At 39.8% G+C, this 27659-nt stretch overlaps 1 protein-coding gene and 1 long non-coding RNA gene across 2 annotated transcripts; one reads left to right on the top strand and one right to left on the bottom strand.

The window, feature by feature from the left end:
* Positions 1 to 11795: 11795 nt before the first annotated feature.
* On the bottom strand, positions 11796 to 15231 carry lsm3 (LSM3 homolog, U6 small nuclear RNA and mRNA degradation associated). Its single transcript, XM_070902920.1, has 4 exons — positions 15211 to 15231; positions 13409 to 13519; positions 13142 to 13237; positions 11796 to 12715 (listed from the first exon to the last, which is right to left on the bottom strand). The coding sequence occupies exons 1-4, from the start codon at positions 15229 to 15231 to the stop codon at positions 12635 to 12637; spliced, it is 309 nt and encodes a 102-aa protein (XP_070759021.1). The 3' UTR covers positions 11796 to 12634.
* Positions 15232 to 17867: 2636 nt separating this feature from the next.
* On the top strand, positions 17868 to 20069 carry LOC139282279 (uncharacterized). The gene is made up of 2 exons (XR_011597305.1): positions 17868 to 17943; positions 19937 to 20069. It is a non-coding gene; the product is annotated as an uncharacterized lncRNA (long non-coding RNA).
* The last annotated feature ends 7590 nt before the right edge of the window (positions 20070 to 27659 follow it).

The following is a 27659-nucleotide window of genomic DNA, read 5'->3' as shown; positions in this document are numbered from 1 at the left end:
AACTTCTGTCCAGACAGGATTAATGTTTCTGGGTCGGTACTTGTTTTTTTTTTGCTTTGCTCTTCAGTGGTTTTAGTGAAATGCTTCTGCGGTAAAGGTCAAAATTTATTCTCTAATTCACTGAGGACACATTTTTAGATTTTAATTGCAGGCGGCATTACTGCCACTTGCAAAACATTTTTAACAGAAAAACTTCACATGGACACTTTTCACTGAAGAGCTGTGTCCAAAAACTCACTATTTGCCACCTATTATTTACTTTATATATTTACTTTCTGGGATTTTATTTGAATATCCAAATTCCAAAGACATAATTCTCACTGAGGAGGATGGGATGTCAGACATGTCCTCTTAACAAAGTCCTAATTACAGAAACAGGTAATTACAGTATTGAGCACAAAGAGTAACATCTACTGGAAATCTGTGCAAAAGTTGGCAAGCAGGGCTACTTAGCTTTGATTTTCTGAGAGGAATACAAACTTTACAGCACAAAAAGAAAAAAACAATATGTCAACACAAAAACTATCTGAAATGCCTGAATTCACAAATTTGATGAAATCACAGTACAAGAGATTTGAATGAAGTATAAACAATAAAATCATTTGACATATTTTTCATACAGCCAATACTAATGATCCTCCATGTTAGCGCCAGGAGAGGTTGCATCTCCAGCCCAACAGAGTCTGTCTGTGTTTTTGCGTTCATGTATTGCCACGTGTGCTCGCTCTTCCTTCCATGTGACCTTCTGTCATTTTAATTTCTCTGAGGCCTCACGCTCTGCCGGCCTCTGTGGCCTCGCCATACCTCCTGTCCATGGACACAGGTGACTGAAACCACACACACACACACACATGGACAGAGGACCCAGGTGTGTGTGTGTGTGTGTGTGTGTGATGTAACTAAAGAGAGTGCATATGGTATATAAACCAGCTTTACCATCATTACAGTAAACTGATGTCATACATCTGTGCAACTCCTGTAAACTGTATCACTACAGCTGCAATCTTTTAGTACAGCAAACATATGGTAAGAACTGATGTCGTTTGCGAACAACATTAACCAGATTTATACAAAGGGTGCTGGGTTTATATCTACATTTTATTTAAAGTTGCATTCATTTCAGGTTTTATTTATGTTAAATTTCCTATGATGGCAACTTTGCAGCCATTTTGGCACCGATTTGTTGATACTTCTGCAGTTCTTTTCACGAATGAAATTGCTAGAAGGCTGAAATGTGATGTGATGCCAGATGTGTTGCCTCAAGCTACTGCAATAAAACCTTTGAATTAACAATATTTAAAAACGAATTGACATTGATGATTCATGAGGAGTGGAGTCATTTAAAAACACATAGCTTGCCCAGGAGATATGATCCAACACTCGCTCCAACACTGTGAAGTCTCCCAGCACAGAAACATGAAGACTCTTCCTCACACTGAGGAGCAGCCACGAACTCCAAACTCCCAGTCGAAGCTAACAAGGCCATAGCCGCTCTTAGGAACCTCGCTCTACAACACTAAAACTATCTCAGCTGTAAAAGCTTTGCAAAAGGCACCCGCCACCCAGAAAGGTCCCCAGGAGCAGAGACCAGATGCTCAGCTCTTCAGCTCAGAGTTACTGACAAAGTCCTGATTAGACACAGGTGCAATCACAAGCTCTTGTTAAGTTAAGCCTTTGAATCAACCCATCAAAGTGGGGTTTATAAGGTGAAATGTAATTTGCTGTGAAGTTCTAGTGAAGATGTGCACTGTGCACGTTTTGGCAATAGAAGTGCTTTGGTAAACGCTAGTGAAAGATCATGTTTTGAGCACTGGAGCAATGTTTTTACGAGTGGGTCCCCGTTTTGTTTGTATCGTGCAGGCGAGCATGTGGGCGATTCATATCCTGCAAATGTTTTCACGCTGACAGTTGGTGGCAGTAACGCATCAATTTAGAGTCATCAATTAACCCACCGTGCGTGTCTTTGGACCGTGGGAGGAAACCAGAGCACCTGGACGAAACCCGAGCAGACACTGACACGCAAACTCCACACAGAAACACCGTCGTGCTGTGAAGCGAGTAACAACATGTATTCTCAAAATCAAATGATGGTCTTTGTGAACTTGCTTGATTCATGATAACAAAGTGTTGGCTGAAGTGGCTTCAGTGTTGATTTACGGTCATTGACTTTGACATCAGTCATTGTTTGGCTGGAGCAAAATTACATCTTCCTCTCACAGAAAACACACTAACAAGAAGGCAATGACTAGATATATAATAATGCAAATGTCCATTCAGTCTGAATTATCAGGATAAAATAATAATGAAAAACAAACTCTAGAGATAATTAAGTTAAATAAACGAACAGAGGGGAAGCATAAAATTATTGTATTAAATTGTTTTTATGGCTTCACACTGGTGAAAACAGGATCTCTCATACAGAATACACATGCATCATAACTTCAGCAGTACACACACACATAAGTTGAGGGCATGACTGAGGCATTTTTAGAACATTTGGTCTCCCATGAGTCACTGCTGCCCCTCAGCTGAATGAGAGGACATCTCACTGACTACATCAAAATAAACAGACTCACACGGCCATATGAAGTCACGTTACACAGACACATGTGACGACAGAAGGATTGACTCATTTTCTCAGTCACATTAAAAACCTGCAAATTATTTGATGAAAAAACAATATTGTCTTGCTGTTATTATGATGCTCCACAAAATGTCAAGGCATTCGCAGTAACTCTGGGTTTTTAAAACGTTTGAAATACTGGGGAGATGTGTGGTGTGTGGAGACTGTGGATGTACTGGGCTCCTTCCAGTACACATGAGTGGCACTTAATATAAAAAAACTACGAATTAAAATGACAAGAGGACTAAATTATAATAGGAAAGAATTTGATTATTCAGTATGTTTTACAGTGTGCAGAGTAATAGTAGAAAGTGCGAGAAGCTCCATTTGACTGGCTACTGGTGACTAGTGAAACTCTGAGGAGTAAACAATATAAAAATGAGGCTGCCGTGTCCTCTACGTCCTGCTGACTGCGCCAGTAGTCAATTTCAGAGGAATTCAGACTCATTAGCCTCCGAAGCCTTCATTACTGCATAATAACAGAGAGGAGAGACAGCTGTGGCAGTAGCTTAAGAGGCTAGAGAAGCTGGCGTCTGACCAAAAGGTTGTTGGTTTAAATCCTGAGGCCTGCAGGGGGAATATGTTTGGGGAAAGGACTCGACAAATGTCTCGGTTTTTCCATCAACAGCTACAGTTGAAGTGAAGACATGTAACTCCTAACTGCTCCAGTGGAGCTGCTGCAGGAGACTGTGGTCACACTGGGCAGCTCTCAGGTATGAATGTCTGGAGTCACCGCAAAGAGCCTGTCTTTGCTTCTGAATAAATCTCATATAATGTTACGAAATGAGGAAGAACTCAGATTACATGTTGATCATGGGGGTTTTATTCCTCATATTATTATATAATGCTGTGTATAATATTCTTCATTCCTCTGTCATGGAAAGATTATGTGACAAAGCCACAAATTCCACAACCTGTTTTTACATGTTTGTTACATGACAAAGGTTAGCTAACGGATTGGTTTGGCTACGTCTGAACATGGTTTTGGTCAGTGATTAATTTCAGTGTGAAAAAAGCGTAGAAATATTGTAATAGCGAATCTGGATTACATAATGACCAAATTACTCACAAACGTCACTTTATTTTGTATTATTTTCATCTAAACTTTAAGACAAAGTGGCACCTCGAATTCACATTCATAAAAACACACACACACACACACACACACACACACAGCAGTGCCTGGGTCTCTGCTCTTCGGCTCAGCAGGCAGATCTGCGTTGGCATCATAAAACGGTTGTGGCATCTTGGTATTTTCTGGCCATCTGTCCTGCTCTCTTGTATAACAGATCCCTCTGGGCTGTTATTTCCAACTTCTACAATGGGTCACTTGTTGGAGAAAAAGGACACAGGGCATTCATTTGTTTTATCATAATAATTCAAATTCTTGGCTTTGCATCTCAGTCGTATTCCAAACAAATGAGTTGTCCACGCGGATGTCCCTGCCTGAACGTCTACTCTCTGTTTATGCTGTAGTTGTTGTGCAGTCATAATCAGCTGGATGGTAAATAACGCAAGTTCGGGCTCCCAGCAGGCGATCACCACATAAACACTGGTACTGCAGGAGTCCAGTGCATCCAGCATTTGAGGGAACACCCACAGAAATGTGTTTTTCTTCTGATCCTTAACCTTTTCGTGTCAACGTTAAGGTCCAGGGAACAATATGAAGGATAGTGAAATGGGACTGGGACAATAACAAGCTGACTTGATTTTTTAAAATGCTACTAATTTCCCTTTTTTTAAAAAAAAAACAAAAAACACATTTTGATTTCTTTAAATACATCTTCATTTATAGTAACATTAACATTTAAAATGTCGTAGTGCCTCTACAAATTAAAGCCCATCACTTTTGGTTTCCTCAGTTCACTGATAAATCATTCCTTATCCCATCTATGCTTCAATATGTTATTTGTAGATATTTTTTGTTATCTTTCTAATTGAAAAGCGTCTTTAATTATTATAGGCCGGGAAGATATTTTATTGTTACAGATAAAATGATCTGTAGTGTTTGATGCGATCGTTCCAGTGAAGTCAGTAAAGAGTTGTTGATGACAAACAGTGTGCAGCCCAGTGGTCCATGTTGTTCACTGTGCTGCTGTTGTGAGTGTTTGAAAGACCGCAGAGACAGAGATAGAAATCTTGGTTGAGTCCAACCTCACTGGTCAATAAAAGACAAGAAATAAGTGAAAAAAAACCGGTGTGACGTCCATTAGATGAAGAAATAAGGGTAGCGTGTTGTTTTATTAAAGCTGAAGGCCACATTTTACTCACTACTTCCATGTTCTGCTGGCTTCACTGCACCTTGTTGTGTTGGTTATTCTGCCGTGATTTAAAAGTTACTGGAAGTAGCAGGATGCTGCTGTTTTCCTACCAAAGAAACACTTTTAAACCGCAAATCTCAGTTGTTTCATTGTCATGGCTTGTGCATGCATGGTCATCTTAAATGCATCACACAGTCACCATGCAGACAAAAACTCGACTGTATCCGTATTTGCATATAAACAATTGATCTTCTCTAGCTTCTGTAAAGCCGACATGTTGTTACAAGACTTCTTGTCTTCATACTCGCATCTACGTACTCACGTTCTCACGTTTGACATGTTGTGTAATTCTTTAATCATCAAAGTGCACCTGTTTACGACCGTTGGCACTAAGTAAGACAAGTTTGGCACCCATTTTGAGAAAATTGTATGGTGATGTCTATTCCTGCTTGTGGATTCCAGTTTCTTTATATATTTGGGAAGAGAGCACACATTTAACCTCCTCTGTTTCCCCGAAGTAATCCTTTCTAACTCACATCTAACGATGCAATATATTGAAAGCACCTGGTTGTTTTGTTGTTTTTGTTTGTTTGTTGATGTAGTTTGGGGTGTTTACATGTGATCTGTCAAAAATGTGACTATTATGAAATAAAAGGATTCATTTTTATTTTTTTATTCATCTTGAAATATATTGATGTGAATGCCACCTTAGACTTAAGAACCGTCCAGGCAGCAAGGAACCGTTTGAGCCGTTTGATTGCTTTGATTTTACTGAGTCACATTAAATGTATTAAGTTTCACAAGCCACATATTTTATGTTACTGAGGCTTTTATTATGTTACTATCCCAGAAAGCTGCACTGACCAGTAGTTTGGGAGACTATAAGGAAATTTAAAGGTGAAATCGATGGTGGTGAAAGGTAATTGAAAGTTAGTTTGATAAAATAAAGATGGCAGTATATCTGTGGTCGGAGGAGACCAGAAGAAAGAAAGGTATTTTCTGAATAACAGCTCAGAAGCTCCAGCCATGGTAAGTGCACCAGTGTTGATGTCCAGCAACGCTCGAACATGAAGATGATATACAATTAAAATATTCTCACAGAAATAAATTACTCAAACAGGGTGGTCCAATGAGAACAATTCACTTTTCCATGAGTGCAACAAATGAAAGAGAGGTGTAAGTTCAAGTTCTGTGGGCATGAAACTTGTAACCAACCACAAGGAAAATACATACATGTCAATAAAAGCAATAAAAATAGATTTAAAATAATAATAATGGGTTTAAAAAAGTTAAAAGCGCTTGAGAACAAAAAGATTTTCAGTCTGGATTTAAAAGCTGCAGCGGTTGGAGCATTAAGACCATATACGAATACATCACACACACGCAAAGTGGGCTGCATGTGCAATGTACAATATATAGTCAGACAGAAAGAGGATAGTGGGGATTTAGCAATGAGATCACGTGTGTGTTCTGACAAGCAGCCGTGACATGATATTATGTAACACGTGAGACACACACACACACACACACTCAACTCTGTCCAACATGTAGACAGACTCCGGGGAATGAGCAAGAAATACAATCTGATGAGGACCTCGTTCCTCCCCTCTCGCACAGACCAGACTGAACTGAATTTTTTTGCAGTAGTCTGCAGAAAAGCTCTAGTTAACAACATTCTAACATTTTACAGGTTTAAAATGAAAACACTTCAAGAGAGCGTACAAACACGTACTCAAAAACCAGCAGCAGCTATGAAAACATTATGTGTCAAAATTGCTTTATAGTCTGACTAAACCTGCTCAGTTGCTCACTTCCTGTTACTGTCATTGAAGGACACCTATGGGACACTTGACATCACTTAGTAACAACAACCCACGTAGGGAGTTCAATTTAGTTCAATGTGGGTTTTCAAGGAGAGTTTTGATCACACGTAACGTACATGTTGATGTTACGCCCAGAAGAAGAATAGAAGCAGTAATTATTTGGAATTCCTCGCTTTGGCTTTTAAATGTGCGGCTCCAAACACACAGCTGGCAGCAGCCCCAGAAACCCATAACAGTCGAGTATTAAGTTAAACACTCAAACACCAGTTTTGTTACGCTGCTCAGTGTTACATACAGAAATAGGCAGTAGACAGTAGGAGGCCAGTGATATTTTTGACACCTCCATGAGAGGAGAAGCAGTGTGTGTGTGTGAGTTTACTTTATTCATTCAAGGACACATTGCTCAAAGGTTCCATGAGCCTTGATTTGGTTTATTTTTGTGTAGGTGGGTCACATGTCTGTCTCATATATACGTGTGCTACGTGTCCTTGCAGTTATTACTGTTTCACACTGCAACTATAGTCATGTACTGACAGGTAGTCCACTAACAAAGACAGGGTTTTAAAAAAAAAAAAAAAGAGTGAAAGCAGCACAGCAGCAGCTGCAATCAAGTAATTTTGAAATTAACTATGAATCAAATGATTAGGTGTTATATAAAATGGGTTGCTTGTAGCGATGAAAAGAGAATTAACACCAACTCTGCAGCTCTAGTGAACTTTTGTGCCTCATTTATCTCATTGTTTTTCTACCTGCCCAGCACCAAACCTTACGTTACATTACATTACATTTACTTAGCTGACGCTCAGTGTCTTCCACCATGTGGATACGTGCTGCTTCAAGGGCTGCATTTAGAAACAATAAGAGAAAAAGATGGAGTTTTTGTTTTTGTTTTTTTATTTATGGGCCAAGGTGCAGTCTGAACAGATGTGTTTTCAGTCTGCGACAGTAAGTGTGTAAAGTTTCTGCTGTCCTGATGTCGATGGGGACCACCAGTGTGTCGGATCAGATTCGAGCAGCCACCGGTAGCCAGTGCAGGGTGCGGATGAGCGGTGTAGTGTAGGAGAACTTGGGTTGGTTGAAGACCAGTCGGGCTGCTGCATTCTGGATGAGCTGCAGGGATCGGATGGCACATGCAGGCAGACCAGCCACCAAACAAAGCTGGTGATTCCAATCAACAACCCTCCAGTCACAAGCTCACCTCTCAATCCGTAAATGACGAGATCAGGAGGCGGTGTTAGTGTTGGCTGCTGGAGGAAAAGGTTTAAATAACTTCAGCCACATCAGAGACATTGTTTGCCTGAGTGTGAATGCCTCAAAAAATGTCTCTGACACAAGTGTAAAGACATGTGAAGCATGAAGTCATTAAGTATTCCACTTCGAGGAATTGGATGACATAATGTTGAGACAGTCCTGTCTGTCAGCACTTCAAACTGCTGCTGGAATGTGCTGAACATCACAAACTGGTGATATCTGACAGTGAAAGAATGAAGCACATTGGCAGTCTACTCTCAACTAATTTAGAACTGTGGCAGGAAAATAAACTTTTCTGCAAATAAATGTATAAAATATTTGCCCTAATAACTGTGACTCTGGAGGTTTGAGTTAAAATAGTATGTTGTTTGACCCATCTGTGTTTCATTATGGCATGTTTTTAGGTTGCAGTACCACAGTTGGCCACTGGAGAAAAACTGGCAGCAACTCTGACTCACCCACATCGTATGAAGCTCACTTAGTACAGACTCGCAACATGGGAAGAGCCACTGATCCAAATTCTCTTCTTTAGATTATTATATCCTTTTAATTCGGAGAGATCATGTTTTTTTCCTTCAGTCTGACGGTTCGAAACACTACAATACCCATGAGCCTCGGCGGCCGCTTCAATGGAGAAGAAACCAGTCATTACTGAGTGTGATACGATTGAAAGCTCTGGACAAGCTAGTCAGCGGAAGTTGGCATTGTTTTGTCAAACTCCTATTTCCTATGAGCTCACATATCAATAGATCAATCTCCATGATGAAGACAGTGTGATATGGCTGAGAGACCCAGAAAAAGCTAGTGAGTGGAACTTGAGTCGGAATAGTTTTGTTAAATTCATAAATCATTTTATATAAAGTTGTTTTTTATTGGTATTACCCTGATTGAATAACATCTACAATAGGCCTCATTTACAAACATTTAGAGGCAAGAAGATGCTGAGCTCCTCATTAAAGTGCATTAAGGTCTTGTCCTTTTGATGTTACATTACAGTAATAGTCCCTTGGAGGAAGCTTTGTACAGTGATAATGGGTAATGATGGTGATGTGGCTAGACAGGCGGTGCAGCCGAGTACCGCTGGCATCAACAAAACGTTTCATATTCCCAGTAAAGAACCTCCTCGAGGTTAGTGCTTATTTTATACAAAGGCTGCTGCTGCAAGAATAAAAAACAGGAAGCACTAGTAAAGATTTCCATGTAACCCCAGTTTTTATTAAGGGTCAGCGCCTGACTGTTAAAAAGACACACTGCTGCTTTCAGTTCAATTAAAACTTTCCGTCCCGTAATGGTAATGTGGACACTGTCATCAGAACACATGCAATTACAGTATAGTCCCTATAAAAACACTATCAGTATCCAGAGTACTGTATCACTGTTAAAATGTCACTTTTCAAAGCTGTGAGGCAGAAGTCTCAAAGACATATACCTCAAGACCACCAACATGGCTGGAGACCACTCGATGGAAGTGAGAAAATGTTTCTCTGTAGTCTAATGACAGCTGTGATATTGACTATCTGCACAGAGATGAAGCAAATAAAGGGTTTCATTCCAAGATTCTGCGTGTCAGCACTGCTGCCACCTTTCAGACGTTGGCAGTTATGTTAAATTGGACACAACATCTTGAAAACAAAAATATTTTGTAACCAAGTGTTTATGACATGAGACAGAGGGAACGCTGTGGAAAACTTCTAACTCACATTCCAGACTAGTCTGTCTTGTTTTGCACAGAACAGTATGTACATTCGGTCTCAGCGTGTCCTGTACTGAGCACTTTTCTAAACGTGCCACACATGTACAACTAATATAATAAGCACAAAGTGTACTTTTTGTAAAACATTGTGCTGTAAGGTTGATGGTGAAAGTTCAGCTTTGGCTTTAGAGCAGATTGGTAGGGAGCGTGAATTAAACAAGACTAAGAGTCTGCAGCCATGCTAGCGGCTCTCTGAGGCTGTACTAATGCACTGTGGCGCTGTGAACGCAAAAGTCAGCATACTAATATGCTCACAATTACATGCTGATGTTTACCGTCTTTTTTTAGCTTGTTAGCATGTTAACATTGCTAATTAGCGCCAAAAACAATGTACAGGCTTGATGGGAGTCATTCGTTTTGAAGATATTTGTTTATAAACCAAAGTTTTGGACAAAGTGAAACTTTGAGCTGATGATGGCGCTAGCTGAAACATCAGGAGACCAAGCAAAGACATTGTAATTCATCCTCTGAGAGGATATCCTCTTGCGATATCTCACTATTTCTGAAAATTTTTCATTATTATTGTAAGATTACATACGAGTAGTTTACACATTGATTTCTGTTGATGCTGCCACACACACACACACACACACACGCTTCAGATAAGAGGCTGGTTGAGTCGTTGGTTTTATCTATTCGTATTTCCTGGGAAACAGGTAGATACTCTGTTCCTTCTGCAAAGTATTGATTTGTCTCATTTCTGGGAAGACGTTACTTGCCAACCACTCAAAAGGTTTTACAAATAATGCAGTAGTAGTAAAAATGTTTGGTATGACAAAATTATACTTATACAGGCAAATTATGGATTATATAAGTGAAAGTGAAATGTCTGTGGGGGGCCAGCAGCCTATTCAGATTCAATCCTGGTCATCCTCATACCATCATCTGTTAAACACTGTGAATGGTTTATTAGATATATACTGCCATCTAGTGGTTAAAGCACAACAATACAAGGATTTAGTAGTGCTGCCTCATGAAAGTCAAAGATTCAAATCATCAGTCGGACACTCCTCAGTCGAGAGAGATTCTTCAAGTCGAACAGTCTTTTTTTTTTTAGTCAGTCAGTGTATAGTGTGTTTCTGAGGACATGCTGGTCCCCAGAAGTAGCTGCAGAGTGAGCATGCATTAGCTTGGAGGGCTAACTTGGCTTATTACTAAACCTCGCTGTCATCCTGAACCTCCCGGAGAACCACAGCGACATCCATTTCAACTGAATTCTGAGTCAGGTACAACCCTAGAATGTAACATATATTAATATAAGTAATAAGTATAATTCTGAGGTACTTGTACTTAACTATCCGCTGTTTGTGCTGCTTTAAAATTGTACTTTCACTCTATTTCACAAGAAAACGCTCCACTATACATTTCACAGCTATAGTTAGTTGTTCCATTATTGATCAAGATTTTACATAGAAAAGATATGAACAGTTTATACGATACGGTGCATTTTTATAAATTAAAATATCTAACAGCATGACTGGATCAACCTGGTGGGGGACCCAGGACAAAAGCCCCCTATGCTGGAACACTACTGGGCCCAGGTTTTCTGTATGAATTAGTTAAAGGCAGTTTGATTAAACACAACTTTATTTACAGTATGCTCTATGTGAGCACAATATGTGACTATAACTATAACTATATAACTAAAAGTGATTTTAGTTATATAGTTATAGTTATACAGTAAAGATTTGGTAACAATGCAGGAAGCAGCATAGCTGATCCTGTACTTGTGCTAATTTCTCAACAGATATGCATTTTATTTATATACAACCAACTGACCTTGACTGGCCTTGGGGCTATTGGGGCTGTTGCAGCAAATGCCCACGTTGCCAGCTAGGAAACTTAGAAAAATGACTAAAAGTTTTGATTAGTTTTAATTATTCAATTATCAAAATAGTTTGTTTAATTTTCTGTCGATCACTTATCTTTGCAACTCTAATCATTATCCACATAAATAATTATTTAGTGAGAGAACAAACTGTACTGTATGTAAAGTTTGTTTAAATTTGTGTTAAATTATATAAAATATTTTGGACTTGAAAGACATTAAATAATTAAGACTTGAAAGACATTATTTCTTTTTCAAATTACCTTTTTTATTCAAGTTACCAAAACCAAATGAAACAAATGTTTACACATCGGACACATCTGACATGGAGTCCCACAAACACTACAAAAATATATATAAAAAAAACTTAAACTAAAACCGTCCCAGAGAAACTCAAACTTCCCAAATATTCACAGATCATGGGTTTAACTATGAGTAAAGACTTCTGCTTGGAACCAACATAAAAGTTTCACTCGAGACGTTTCAAAATCAAAAATCACATAAAACCCCTCTGCTCAGTTTGTTGTCTGGCATTACTTTTTAAAGTCGACAAATCAAGTATACATACACACATCTGAAGCAGTTCAGCTACTTAAAACCATGATGAGACGTTTGTAACTTGGTCTGGTACTTGCAGAGACGGGGAATAAGAGGTAACTAAACCCTGTAGAGCTGATAATATCAAATTTTTCTGCCTTAAGAAACAGTGATTGCAGAGATTTATTAACGGCTGCACTGCTAATCACCCATAATCCCAAAGTCAATTTAATAACAATTGCCCAAATAATAACAAAAAAAAAAAAAACAATAGGCCCTCTCAGTCCAAAACAAAAGTCCTCCTACTTTTCAAAACATGTTTGATATCCTTGCAGCCCCACAAAAGGAAGTTTGTGTGAATTTGTGTTGTATCTGACCTTCGAGTCATGAATGTAAAGTAAGGGGACGGTGCTGACAAAAGAGTCTGACCTGAGGGGGGCTGAAGATGTTTGAACCCAACCCCTGTTTCAGCCCATCATGACAGCACCACCCTCTCCCTCAGGGTTACAAACTTCCCAGCTGTCACAAACGCTCCTTCACACCAGGAAGTGGTCAGGGTTAGCCCACCCTGAGAGGCGGAGCTACGAGGACCACGCCATCTCCTCTGACAAACAGCATGGGGATGTTCCTCTTGGTTGACTAAAAAGATACAACAATGCACACTTTTACTTTAGTATGAGAAACATTCTCAAAAAGTATAGTATAAAAGCACTTTCAAAAATGTATTTAACAGAGAAAAATAAATATATATATATATATATATATATATGCAAGACAATGCTCTCCACCACCATCTTCATAGGACCAAATGATATAATATAAACTTTCATCCTCAAATGTATTTAATGATGTCTGTGATTGTCTCTGATGCTATATGTCCTTTGGTTATGTCTGGCTATGTTTGTTTTTCTTTCTATCTGCTGTACTCAGGTCGAGATCTTGAAAAAGAGATCTTGATCTCGATAATACCACCTGGTTAAATAATGGTTGTATATATATATAAATGAGGGAATATCTTGTGGAGGAACGGTGTTCACCCCTCCAATAGAGAAATCCATGTTGTACCTTGTAGAGTTCTTCATAAGTCTCCTCGTCAATCTCCACCGTCGTTACCGTCTCCTCCACGTCCCCGAGGATCATGTTCAGGTGCTGATCGTAAGCCTTCAACAAACAAACAACCAAAAGTATGCACTAGGAGAAGTACACATAAACACTACATATTCTGGCCTGCTACTCTAAAACACAGAAACCCACTACACAACCACACACACTTCCAGGTGTTTCAGTGTTTCTTAGACCGTGTTAGCTGCAGACACTGGATGTGTGGCTTACATGCAGTCGGCCGCGGAGCTCCCGGTCATTCCTCATCTTGACGTAGATCCTCTCATCTAGACTGAGTCTGATCAGATCGAGTGGCTCCTCAACCGTGTTGGTAGTTGGTGGCTGCAACACACATAAATGATGTTAGTTAGACCCGTGACAGACACAGATTTCAACCACTTTAAAAACAAAAAGAAATGCCATTTCAATGGACTGCTGCTTCCATAATACAATAAAAGGAAGTTAAGCCCAGCATGCATTCACTAAAGAGCTATATTCAATGTCTGTTCAATGTCCACTGAAAACGTTCCAGAAGCACACCGTCTGTTCTTCATCAGCCACATTTATAATAGTTTAGAGTTGTTTTGCTGACATTTTTCCTGTTTTACAAGCATAAATAGTTTGCAGCTCATTTAGATGTGGTAACAGATGAAATTGAATGTTTAAATGTCAATATAGCCGATCTCAAAGCACAGCTTTAGTCATAACCCTGTATTTTTGTTTTATTTTGTGTGATGATGGGATGATTGTAATAAAAAAAAAACTTTATTCTATCTGCAGCTCAGCAGCTTGGTAATGACTGCTGGTCAACATAAACATGAGTCAATGAGAACAACTACATGGTGAACAATAAAACACATTAAAGGTGATCACAGGGAGCAGGAGGGGACAGTTAAGTCAACTGCCAATAAAAACAAGCAGCCGTGATGCAGTCAGATGTTGTGCACATTGGCCGTAAGTACCCGTATTTCTGATATCTCGTGTGAACTCACAGCTGCAAGTGTGGTTTAACAGATCTTCTGGGTTTTTCAAAGATCACCGGAGATTTATTCTCTTTCTTTTAGAAGGACAGATGCTTAACTCTGTGACTCTAGTACGATGATAGTAAATGAGGTCCAAACTGGGGCTACAGCTAAATGAAATGCTTGACACGTAATTCAGAGCTGTAACACGTTTTAACTTAATCAAAGAGTAAATTCAGCCACCAGCACACAACCATGGTGTCCTTGGGCAATAAACTGTGACAATGGAGAAGCTGCAGAAGATCTGAGATGGGAGGAGCAGACAGATAATAATGACAGGAAGATGTTTGAGTTAAAGTTTCTAATGCATTCAAAGCAAGGTGCAGTCACTTCAGTACAAGTCCATCGTCCATCATAAAGCATGGTACGTTGGAGTCTTGCAATCATTTCAGCAACTTGAAAAAACATGCAGCCGAAATTTAGAGCAAAGCTCAGTTAAGTTCTTAGAATAAATTTAGGGAAACTAAATCAGACATTACTAATCCAAACTGACACAACATTTAAGAGGACAAATTGAAAATAGATGTACAGGAGAGACTGAGCTGAGGAATAAAAGTCAATGAGACCATGTTGTTTTCTTCATTCAGACACCACTGTCTTCTCCACAGTTTATCTTTGAGCATTTACACAAAGTTTACTATCCAGCCCGAACTAGTGTTCAATTGTTACTCCACACGATGAACAAAACAGGAAACTGGTCAACACTAATAGCTTTGTGATTTCTTATATCGAACAGTTTTACTCTTTATTACACTAAACTTCACGTGAACCTGGGCACCGCTAACCAAACACGTTTTGTCATTTTAACGGTATTACATGCTAACCGGGCTAATTTAGCTAGCTTGTTTGACAGGCCGCTCGCGCTGTTAACAGGACAAACGCAAACAAAGAAACACGATGAGCTCCAGGAAACAAGTACACGAGTAAAACTGCCTGCTGTCCTTCTTTCAGAGCAATTACATACAAGCTGTGTTAGAGAATTACAATACAATTTAACGCAGATGCACAAACCTGCTCAACTTCGTCCGCCATTGGTTTTGAGTCTGCGTGATGTTGTGTGTCCGGTTCGGGGGTTGCCAGGTCCGTGGAAAACACGCGCTTTCAGATAACAACGCAGGGGACCAACCTGCACTTCTGTTTGCATGTAATTTCTCCTGTATTGACAAAGCGGATATTCACTGTAATGAACAGTGTGAGTTCGGTTATGTACAGTGTGTCCGACACCTGTTTACATGTGTGTATACATGAGCGTAATGTGAGTATATAGGAGTTATTTGAACACAAGTCATATACATTTAAATTAAAGTTCATGTGAATGTGATGTTTGAAATAATGCCATATTAACAATCTGCCAGATCTATTATTACTACTTGTACTAGTACTATAGGCCTAGCGCTAATAAAAAAAAGATGAATATGCAGTACTTTCACACTAAGTAACAAAGTACAATTCCTCAAGTACTGTACTTTAGTCCAGTTTTGAGGTACTTGTACCTTGCTTGACTGTTTCTATGCTATAGGCCAACGGTTAAACACATGAACACATGCATACAATGCATTGTTATAGATTAAACTACTTCACAAAAATAAAATGCTACTTTCACTTTGATGCATCAGTATTAACTGATAATGTAATATCAAAATCCCTCACACGGGCCATTTTTCTGGAGAACGTTGATACTTTGAGTACATTTTCCTGCTAATACTTCTGTACTTTTACTTGAATTGGAATTTGAATGCAAAACATTTACGTGTAATTAAGTATTTGCATACTGTTGTATTGGTACTTTTACTATCTTAACTTCTTCTTCGACCACCGTACACTACACATGCGTGCTGGAGGATAAACTACAAACCTGGCAACCCGCTACGTGAAGTTAAGCGGTACCACTCTCCTCTCTCTTTCCAGACCTTTCCATCCTCCACGTCTCCATGCAGCACAACAAACAGTCCAACTGTTCAATGGTACGTCATCATTTAACCCCAAACTTTATCATGTCTTTTTGCCACTGAAGACTCGTTTTTAAGTGTAGACATCATTTATAGTCTATTGTGTTATTTCGAGCGACTGTAAAGCAACAACTGTCAAGTTCGCAGTCTCAAATTTACAGCCAGTATCGCGTTACAAGGTCAGCGGCGTTGTGAGTTCAGGTTAAAACAAGTGTCAGCCACTGAAATACGACATTCAGAGGGTCATAAGGTCAACAATACTAATATATGTCCAACTCTGACCCACGGTCAGACGCTACAACTCATGTAATCATAGAATTCATGTAAGTTAGACAGTTGTTTGCTTGCAAATGTGAGACGAGAGCTCCCAGCGTTAAACGTGAAAATAAAATTCCACAAAGAGTTTAAGTTTGCAGTGTTATGTCCATGTACGAGGCTGTATCTTTGTCTTTAGATAAGTAGCTTTACGGGCCCGTGTGGGACTGTACTCCCGCTCTGTTTGTGCCACGTATGCGAACTGAGGCTGGACTGTTGTGTTTTTCAGATGTTTAGTTAAGAACATCAAGCACATGAGTTCTGTATGACTTGTGTGAAGTCTGTTTCTTCACGCAGGGTTAGGACATACAATCTGTGTCAGCTGCATTTTACGTGTGTGCCCTCCCATTTGCATATTCTATTTGCATATTTGTACGTTCATGCAATCCATTAACTATTTAATATTTTGTCACGCCAAAGAGTACAGAATAAATTATTCAGAACAGGGCTGTTACTATGTCTGCCAATTATTTTCCTGTCTAACCAGTTAATTGTTTGGTCCATTAAAATGCAGATCACAACTTAATTTCATCATCATTTCCTCATGTCATCAGTTGTCTTATTTAGTCCAACAAGCTGCAGATATTCACTTTATTATACTCTAAGACAAGAAAAAAACAGGAAATCCACACATTTGAGAAGCTGGAACCATCAAGTGTTCATCAAAATAGTTGCTGAACAATCTGTTGATCGACTAATGAACCGCTCTGATTTAGAATATCTGTTTTTGTGTGTTTACATATTTTGCTTTAAACTTTGTGTTTCTTTCTTTCTGTACCTATGAAGAATATGTGTGTATTGACGTGTGTGTGTGTGTGTGTGTGTGTGTGTGTGTGTGTGTGCGCCTCTTCTCCGAGTTCAGCCCAGTGCTACATACTGGGTGTTTGTGCAGGCTGAGGAGGCAGAGCAGAGCAGTGGTGTTACCCATTCCACCCTCAGCTGCAGCATGGCTCTGTGGTGGAAGAGATCCCTGCTACAGACTAAACACAACAACTAACCTGTGGCCCGACACTAGTGATTGACTGATGACATTTTTGCTTAAAGTTAAATCTGCCAATGCTCAAAGTATCCTGTCGTTAATGTGCATCCCTGGTTGATACTTTCACTTCATTTTGAAACCAGCAGACACCAGATATGTGTGTGTATTTGTGTCCAAGTGAGAAACCTTTAATGTAAGCGTTTCTCTGCTACTTTGAGAGGTGTGTATCATGTTTTACAGATATCAGTGTACAGAAGGAGAGTGAAAGAGGCATTCACCATTAATCATTAACTCACATAGAAAGGGGTGGTGGCCTAGAACAGGTGGATGAATACTACTACTGAAAGATTAGCAGTGACATTTGTGTTCATGTTTTCTCTCTCTCTCTCTCTCTCTCTCTCTCTGCTCCATCATAACAACCAACAGGATCCAGCGTGGAAGAGATTGGCCACAAGACGGCGCCCAACAGCAGGAAGAGAGACGTAGACTTCACCGTCTGCTGTAGGTCATTAAGATTAAGATAGACTTTATTTATCCCACAGCGGGGAAATTTACAAGTCACAGCAGCAAAGACAGAAAGGTGCAGAAACACACAGCAGACAGCACTGTGTCAATAAGAATTAGAAATATTTAAAAAAAACAATATACATATAATAAATACAGATATAAAAAATATGGGGAACAAAATAAAAATATACACGGAAAATATAGAATATGTGCAGATGTGCAGATTTATGTAGTGCAGTTATGTAGTCATCAATGCAACTGAGTGAATTAGTTTGTTTCATTTACTGTAATACGCTTTGTTGCTAAGAGGTTACTGTTTCCTCACTTAAAAAAAATAAATAAATATACATCTTGACTACAAACTATCGTACAGCATAACAAACTACAGCTGTGGCCAAAAGTTTTGAGAATGACACAAATGTTAATTTTCACAAAGTCTGCTGCCTCAGTTTTTATGATGGCAATTTGCATAAACTCCAGAATGTTATGAAGAGTGATAAAAGTCCCTCTTTGCCATGAAAATGAAGTTAATCCCACAAAAAACATTTCCACTGCATTTCAGCCCTGCCACAAAAGGACCAGCTGACATCATGTCAGTGATTCTCTCGTCAACACAGGTGAGAGTGTTGACGAGGACGAGGCTGGAGATCACTCTGTCATGCTGACTGAGTTAGAATAACAGACTGGAAGCTTTAAAAGGAGGGTGGTGCTTGAAATCATTGTTCTTCCTCTGTTAACCATGGTTACCTGCAAGGAAACACGCGCAGTCATCATTGCTTTGCACAAAAAGGGCTTCACAGGAAAGGATATTGCTGCTAGAAAGATTGCACCTAAATCAACCATTTATCGGATCATCAAGAACTTCAAGGAGAGAGGTTCAATTGTTGTGAAGAAGGCTTCAGGGCGCCCAAGAAAGTCCAGCAAGCGCCAGGACCGTCTCCTAAAGTTGATTCAGCTGCGGGATCGGGGCACCACCAGTGCAGAGCTTGCTCAGGAATGGCAGCAGGCAGGTGTGAGTGCATCTGCACGCACAGTGAGGCGAAGACTTTTGGAGGATGGCCGGGTGTCAAGAAGGGCAGCCAAGAAGCCACTTCTCTCCAGGAAAAACATCAGGGACAGACTGATATTCTGCAAAAGGTACAGGGATTGGACTGCTGAGGACTGGGGTAAAGTCATTTTCTCTGATGAATCTTTCCGATTGTTTGCGGCATCCGGAAAAAAGCTTGTCCGGAGAAGAAAAGGTGAGCGCTACCTTCAGTCCTGTGTCATGCCAACAGTAAAGCATCCTGAGACCATTCATGTGTGGGGTTGCTTCTCAGCCAAGGGAGTGGGCTCACTCACAGTTTTTCCTGAGAACACCGCCATGAATAAAGACTGGTACCAAAACATCCTCCGAGAGCAACTTCTCTCAACCGTCCAAGAACAGTTTGGTGACGATCAATGCCTTTTCCAGCATGATGGAGCATCTTGCCATGAGGCTAAAGTGATAACTAAGTGGCTCGGGGAACAAAACATTGAAACTTTGGGTCCATGGCCAGGAAACTCCCCAGACCTTAATCCCATTGAGAACTTGTGGTCAATCCTTGAGAGGCGGGTGGACAAACACAAACCCGTTAATTCTGACAAACTCCAAGCATTGATTATGCAAGAATGGGCTGCCATCAGTCAGGATGTGGCCCAGAAGTTGATTGACAGCATGCCAGGGCGAATTGCAGAGGTCTTGAAAAAGAAGGGTGAACACTGCAAATATTGACTCTTTGCATAAACTCAATGTAATTGTCAATAAAAGCCTTTGACACTCATGAAATGCTTGTAATTATACTTCAGTATACCATAGTAACATCTGACAAAAAGATCTAAAAACACTGAAGCGGCAAACTTTGTGAAAACCAATACTTGTGTCATTCTCAAGACTTTTGGCCACGGCTGTATTTTACATCTATTTTCATACATTTACTACATTATATGTTTTTTGTTTTCCTGTAAGTTACACTAAGCAACCCTGACGTTAACAAGAAGGGAGAACATATGAAGAAGAGCCCCAAATCATGCCAATCGTATGATGTATTTGAACTTTGTATAACTGAATACACATTGACATTAAAAGTCACGTTTGATCACTTTGACTCTTTCAGTGTTGGTGAATGGGGATGATGTAACTTGTGAGCAAGAATGCCTGAAATAAAAATGTGCCAGAGTTTCCTTTTAAGGAAAGCTGAACCGGAAATATGGCTTCTGACACCCACTGAAGATTAAACATAATGACAGTCTGTACTGAAGTGTCATTTATAGTTCTGCGTTACGGGGTTATGATGTAGCTACGGAGGCTATGCACATAGCAGTCGTTCTATACATTGTACGCTGTACATCACAAAGTAAATGTCAACACTTAATGTGGGAAATATTAAAGCAGAATACAGCCTCATCATGTACAATATGTCTGTCGAGCGTTGCCGTGGTGATATCAGCACAGAACTATTAATCTATTAACCCCTTGTGTTGACCATAAATCTGTTTTGTTTTTTTATTAGTAGCGCCTGTGCTTTGCGTATCATGACAGGTCAAAATGTCTGTGCAGTTAAAATGGCTACGTTCTGTTCAAGTATCCCAGTGTGTGACAGTGAGACAGCAGATATTTTAGACTGGTCTGTAGTGTTAGGCCAGTCTTAATTTTGCTCTTAGATTAGTCTAATGCAAGTTAGACAGCTTCACCAAAATAAAGACTGACTACTTTTAAGTCTAAAAAGTTAGTCACTCTACCCCCAGGAAGGCAAACTCTAGTACTAAACTACTAGTGTTTCCATGGCAACGATCACCGACACCTGCGGACCAGTGTTTCCATGGCAACGATCACCGACACCTGCGGACCAGTGTTTCCATGGCAACGATCACTGACACCTGCTGACCAGTGTTTCTATGGTAACATTGACTGAGGGAAAGTTTAATTTAGTCCTAAGAAAGATAAGAACTGGACGTGAATCAGGGGCCAGTTTCACAATTATACACTTTGACTATGGTTTAGATCAGAGCTGGAACAGCTGGACTTCAGATAGACACCGAAGTCCATTAGTTGCATGCAGCTCTTCTAAGTCTTGACTCATAAGTAGGACTCATTTGCAATGAATTCTGGGTAAATTTAAGATCTTTTTCAAAACAAAAACTATGGCTATAAAAGAGTAATCGTGTCAAACTGCACAGCTCCGTTCACTCCATCAGAAAATGATTTCAACAGATGAACATTTTAATGGTAAAATTACAAAAAAAACTTTCAGTAGCATAAAATCTGTGTAGCAGAGCTGAGATGATGTGGCTTCTTAATGTGGGCTAAGTACTGCTAACTCATCAGTGAGGCTCAGGATAGTTTCCTTGGACAAACGAAAACGTCCTCACTGCTGTTTATTTAACAGGTTACTGTTTTCTCTTCAAACACGCTGAACAACAACAAATTGTGAGCCATATTTTGCTCTTTTTTTTGTCATTTAGTGCCACTGGGCAGCAGGTGTCACAGACTGTTTCCATGGAAACACTGGTCAGCAGGTGTCACAGACTGAAGTCCGACTATTAGTTTGAGGTAAGTCATAGTCAAAGTCTAATCTTTGCGACACCAGCCCCAGGAGCCTAAAACTGGAGCAGCTAAAGGAGAACTCTTCCTACTGCAGCAGGTCAAAATGTCTTCAGTGAAAAAGGCCTGGTTGTTCTGGGCGGGACGGATAACTGTTTAATGTCTGCAATAAAATGAGAGCAATGAGATAAAACCTTTATGATATGAGGAAACGGGGTCAGGATTACAGGTTAAACCGAACATGAGGATGGTGAAACTGACCACCACAGAACGACTCCAGATCCAGAGTTTACAGTCGACACCCCAAGCTACAAAATGTTCACTATAATGCATTATTATGAATTCAGATGCACAGTGAAAACAAATACTGAAATTAGAATTAAATATCAACTAATAAAATAATCAAACAATTAAGAATTCACAACCGAATGATTAACCATGCATTTATTTTGAAGTAAGGCTCGTTTACTGTTGAACACCAGACAGTTGCAATTGCATCACCGTCCACAGCAGGTCAGTGTTGGACCACAACAACGTAGAGTTCCTCTTCCTGGACGGTCAGTGCTTCAGCTGCCAAGAACATTTAGGTTTTTAAACTGCTGCACTGCTGTACCCTAAAAATGACATCTAAATGCATAAGATGAAGAACGATTCCACTGAAGGCTTCAGTTTTTTTTTTGCTCTCATTTGTGAGGTGACAACATTGATGTTGGGAGACAAGGTCATCCCAAACAGGTTGGGGTCAGGGCTCTTTGCAGGCCAGTCAAGTTCTTCCACTCCAAACTGGGAAAACAGGCTTCGTGCAGGGAGGCACCGTCATGTTGAAACAGTAAAGGGTCTTCCCAAAACTCTTCCCCAAACTCCAGCCCAAACCATGAAACAGCCCCAAACCAACAAGTACTCAAAAGTCTGCATACTTTGACAGTGTGTTGACTGATGAAGAGTGTGTGAAGAAGAGAGGAGGGGAGGAGTTACAGTCATAGTCATCTAAACCAGCTACAGCTGTCCAGGCTCGTCATCCTGCAAACACACACACACACACATAAACACACTCTCACATACAGTAGATTCACACCTCATCACCAGCACTCTTCATCTGCATTGTTTCAAGAGGATTATTCATACTGACGCACTTACTTGAATAACATCTTCTCCATCTGGAAGAGGACAGAAGCATCTAAAGAAATCTACCCTCGGCTCTGCTGCTCGGAGAGACTCATCTCTCTGTGTGGCTGTGTTTATATGGACGGTGATGTTCTAATACTGACCCAGTTCAGACAACGCTCCGCCATGAAAACGGCTGATCACCTTGTCAGAGATGGAATAGTTTCTATGCTGCATATTTTAATATTGCTGTTAAAGTCATTCTGAAGCGATCCAGCTTTTTGCAGTCAAACATGCCACAAAGTGAAACATTATTTACTCTCGCTCAGCCAACATATTTGCGTATTTTGATGTTCCTGGTTAACCCTGTAAAGCCTGAACCATGAAATAATTGCCAGAAAATTCTATTTTTTTGAAACTGGAGTGTTCATTGAACCTTCTGACAAATTGAAAAAGTAAAACTTAAATATCAATTTGCATATATGAGTTTTAATTTGTATCATTTTTGTACAAAAACATATAAAACACAACATTTTTAACCTATTAAACTTCAATGCCATCCTTTCTCACATCAGGGGGCACACTAGAGGTTGGCCTTTTGCGGGGAGGGAGGTGTTCCTCCTGCTTCTGGAGAGGATAGTGGTCTGCCACACTTGATTTTGCCCTTTCCTGCACTTGTGAGAGAGGTGCCAACAGCAGCTTGAAACCTTCGCAGGGGCATGGGTTTCTGCCTGGGCTTCAGTTTCTTCTGGTGCACTGCATGTGTCTGATTGTATACATCAGGTTTTTCAGGAAAAAAAATATCACACTGATGATGTAGAGGTCTCAAAAACAAATATGATACACTTGGCATTACAGGGTTAATAAATGTGACTGTGAAACACTAAACCTCAAGTTTTTGTCAGTGCCACTCTTCACAGTGCTGCTGAGAGGTTAAATGAAAGGTTTTCTTCTGAAATGGGATACACATGTTTAAAAAAAGCTACCTACTCTGACAAAATGATTGATGGGACATAATTAAACAATATGACTTTTTTTTTATTTTTACAGGACCACAGGTCTCTTGCAGCTGCACAAAGCAACAAACAAACAACAACAAACTTCTCATTCTGGCAAACTCCAAGATGGAAATGATTTAATGAGATGTCAGTAAAGTGCACACAGCACACTCGTGTTTAGAAATTTAGACTGCGATGTTTTGTGCCAAGAAAACCAAGAGAAGAGATTAAAGAGGAAAAAAACATTGTAAAGACAAACGTTGTCCAAGCTTTCCATGGACGGAGCGCTCACTGCTGTTTGTGAGACAGTTGAGATTCAGCACTTCCTGTGAGTGGAGATTTCCCAACAGGGACCCATTATAATTTCATTTGATGAGATTGGTCAAATCAACAGCGTCTCAATTAGTGAGGATGAAACGCTCTTCTCTATTTTTAAGTTAGCTGACAGCTGGATTTTAATGTTTTAAATAAAAAACAGATACCTAGACTGGTGGGATAAATCTGGCCAGGGAAGCACTGTCCCGTCCTCATTACTGACGCCGAGGTGTCCTTGAGCCACGCACTTAAGCCCCAACTGCTCCAGTGGAGCAGCTCAGTGGGCAACAGTTTGGCTCATGATGTAGTTAGTATAGCTAGCAACACTAGCGGCATTGTTCACATACTTGGCTGCATACTGTGTGTTTACCTGGAGGATTAGAAAGTATATCGACTAGGATAACTTCCAGATTTGCACAATAGTACAATTATAAGGCATAAGGCATCATTATGCTTCAACCTTCATTATGCTTTTTTTGATAGTTAATAGTTTTAGTACATCACTGCTCGTTGACACACACCGGGCGGCCGTCAGGTATGGATGAGCAAAGCATTCCTGAAAAACAGCTTTTGTGTGCTGCAAGCCTAGTTTGTAATTTATAGACTGCGTCCTTCATATCTCTTAAAATCTCTCAAATTCAAGTAAGAACTAAACTAAGTGTGCCATCAAATAGGTTTTTATCTCAGTTACATATATAACAGTTTTAGTATTCATTCAAGGCTAAGCATCAACGCCTGATGGCAGAACATTTCAGTCCAGACAAATGACATAACAACATGTTCAAAGCATGGCGGCTTCCAACCACAACATCCTGTTGGCAGGTTCCCCCAATTCTAAAAATAAACGGCAACAAGTCTGTGTGTTGAGACACCAGCATGTCTGCAAGTCTGTTGACTTCATGTCATTGTTTCTGTCATTGATGTCGTTGTTTCTGCTCAGTTCTGCGTCATCTTCTTCAGGAAAACACACTGTGGCCGGGCCAAACACAAAGTCACTGTTTCACCACCTAAATGTCAGCACTTATTTTGATTTTATCTCTATTTTTGTATTATTATTCCATTCGTTTCACTTTATTATTCAGTCTGACATCAAGTTATTTCTTACCCTGTGACCTGGCTGACCCACTGATGTCATTTTCAGTCGACACAGGAAGCCGTTCGCAGCTGCAATCAAAACTCTGATTGGCTCAGTTATTTTTTCAACTGGGGAAACAGTTGTCAATGACCTATTTGAATCGCCAAAGAAATCGGAAGATGTGGGCAGTGATTCAGAGGTCTGGAACCAGACTAAATATTAAGTCTTTTCTTTCTTTTTAATATGAGGCACAACAAGAGCAATAATCCCAGAATGCTGTTCATTGACTTCTCCTGTAAAATCACATCTCCTCTTCTTGCAAAAAAAGATGAGCTTTATATTCCACGCGAGGATCTAAAAATACACTCCGACAAGAAGAGGAAGGGTCAAGAGATGAAAGTCGAAAAATGGAAGGAAGGGTATAGAAGAATAATTAATTGTTCAGTATGAGTGATGAAAGCGCGTACCTGTTAGGTCGGTCTGACCCTAGAATAGCCCTGCCGTCGTTAAAATGTCATTCAGCCCTTCGCATTACAGCAGTGACTGACAGACTGATTTATATGGATTTAATTATAGATGAAGCCAAAGTCAATGGAGCAAACTGAAATACAGATGAGTTTACGCATGCACATACTAATATGTATGCAAAAAGTCACACACACACACACGCAATTTCAGAGCAGTTTGTCTCCTCTGTAGCTATTTCTACCGGATCTATTTAAAACACAGGCTGAGGAGGAGATGAGGACGACAGGGCCTGCAGAGGACTGCAGGGAAAAACACACGTGAGCCATTAACATCTACTCTTCATTATTCATTCCAAAATGGGAAAAAAGCAACAAATGGCCCTTTGATAATGAGCATCCAATCTGTAGCACCAAACCATGCAAAGGATTGAGTGCCAGTGCAACGTCCAGGACTCTGTAAAGTACCTACTGTCCAGCATGTCTGACATTTCTATCAATTTTCTTATGTATTCATTTGTAATCTTATTTATTTCTCAGCTTCCCTTTAAAGAAGAGATCCAAAGTCTTATTTACATTTCATTCATCATTTCAAACGTCTCGTATCCAGATAAAATTCAGATATATTTAATATAGTTTTATTTAGCGACATACAGTATATATGTGTTTTCGGGAGGACCTAGGTGTTAATTAAGGGTCCAAGGACCCCTGTATTTCACACTGCTGGGACAGATCCAGTAAGCACTTGCTGCCATAGTTAGACTCGGAGAGAGTGAAAGCTACCCTCCAAGTCCAAGAAAAGGATGCATTCATATTCGGAAGCATCTATACTGTGTCTCATATTCCAATAAGTCTGTAATGCTCATTGGTTGCATTTGATATTGGATAGCTGTCTTATTCGAACAAGGTGCATGAAGTGGCTAATGGGGTATCTATCTCACTGAGATTACTGAGATTACTACATTTCAATTGGAAATCCACTCTTATGCAATATTTCTGAGTGTATAACAAATGGTGCAATATCTACATCTCTCTACGTACAGTTTAACTCCTTTACCTTTTTTTCATTCTGTGAATTTATACATTTGTAAATTATAGTTGTTGTTTAGTTTTAGTAGTTTTTTTACAACAGTCTTTATTGTTTTTTAAATTATATCTTGATTTTTGTTACTTCTTGCTATAACAATCCCCGCTCAGGGATTAATAAAGGATTATCTTATTTTATCTGAAATATCTGAAAAACTCACATTTACTATAAGGGACAAATTAACTGTACATTTCCTTTTCTTTTGTTTGTCTCTTGGATCAGTTTTTACACCATTGATTTCTACTAAACATTTCAGCAAAGGAAATGAATCCCTACAGGAGTAAGACATTGTGGTGCCGCTGAAGTTTCTTGCACCAGAATAAGTTCTGGTTTCTTTGGTCCAACTCACTGTGTCCGTTTGCTTTCTGTGACAGAAACCCATTATGGAGAAGGGAATTACAGCAATTTAGGCTGCGACCCACTGCTGGCTATTTGGAGCAATATGAATTAGAGCAGGCTGAAATGATAGCTATCTGTCATGAGGCTAGACTGCTATCATCTCGTATACTACTGAGGAGGGAAAAGAAGAGGAATAAAGGGAAATGAAAAAAGACGGGGAAAGAGGAGATGAAGATGAAGGAGACAGACAAGGAGAACTGAGGAAAATGGTGCATATATCGGGAAAAGCAGTGCCTGAAATGGGCCGGTACTCACCGGTACTGAGTACTTATGATTCTGCAGCACTTTTTTTCCCCACCGGCATTCTGCGAAGACCTGCCCTACTCTGCCTCTGATTGGCTAGTATTCATTGGTTAGGTTGGTTAGGTTTAGGGATGAGGAGTGAGATCTAACTGTGTAACTGCATCTCTGTTTAAACACATAGCTCGCTTAAAGCTGAGAAAACAGCGCTGAAAATGTCCTCGTTAAAATGGATTAAAAACAGTAAAAGAAGAGGACGAGGAAGTGACGAGGGTTCCTATAGACATAATAGAGATCTTATATGGAAGTCATCCGCTTTTATCCAATTTTGAATGTATGACAACAAAGCACTGTGGGGCTGCATGTTTTCAGGCCTGAGCCAATGCAGCAATGTAAGTAAGTTAAATACTATTCTCATGCTTTCTCTTTTCTCCCTCTTTGTTCTGTCATGATGTGTATGTATATA

The sequence above is a fragment of the Enoplosus armatus genome, chromosome 3, assembly GCF_043641665.1.
Source record: "Enoplosus armatus isolate fEnoArm2 chromosome 3, fEnoArm2.hap1, whole genome shotgun sequence".
NCBI classification, from domain to species: domain Eukaryota; kingdom Metazoa; phylum Chordata; class Actinopteri; order Centrarchiformes; family Enoplosidae; genus Enoplosus; species Enoplosus armatus.
Note: the sequence above shows the minus strand (reverse complement) of the source record. Positions and strands in the feature narration are given on the sequence as shown.

Excerpts from the sequence above, each read along its gene's own strand:
- lsm3 (XM_070902920.1), bottom strand. The coding sequence starts at position 15,231 with ATGGCGGACGAAGTTGAGCAG. Across the intron at positions 13,520-15,210 it reads TGGCGGACGAAGTTGAGCAG|CCACCAACTACCAACACGGT; the intron begins GTTTGTGCATCT and ends TGTGTGTTGCAG. Across the intron at positions 13,238-13,408 it reads AGCTCCGCGGCCGACTGCAT|GCTTACGATCAGCACCTGAA; the intron begins GTAAGCCACACA and ends TGTTTGTTGAAG.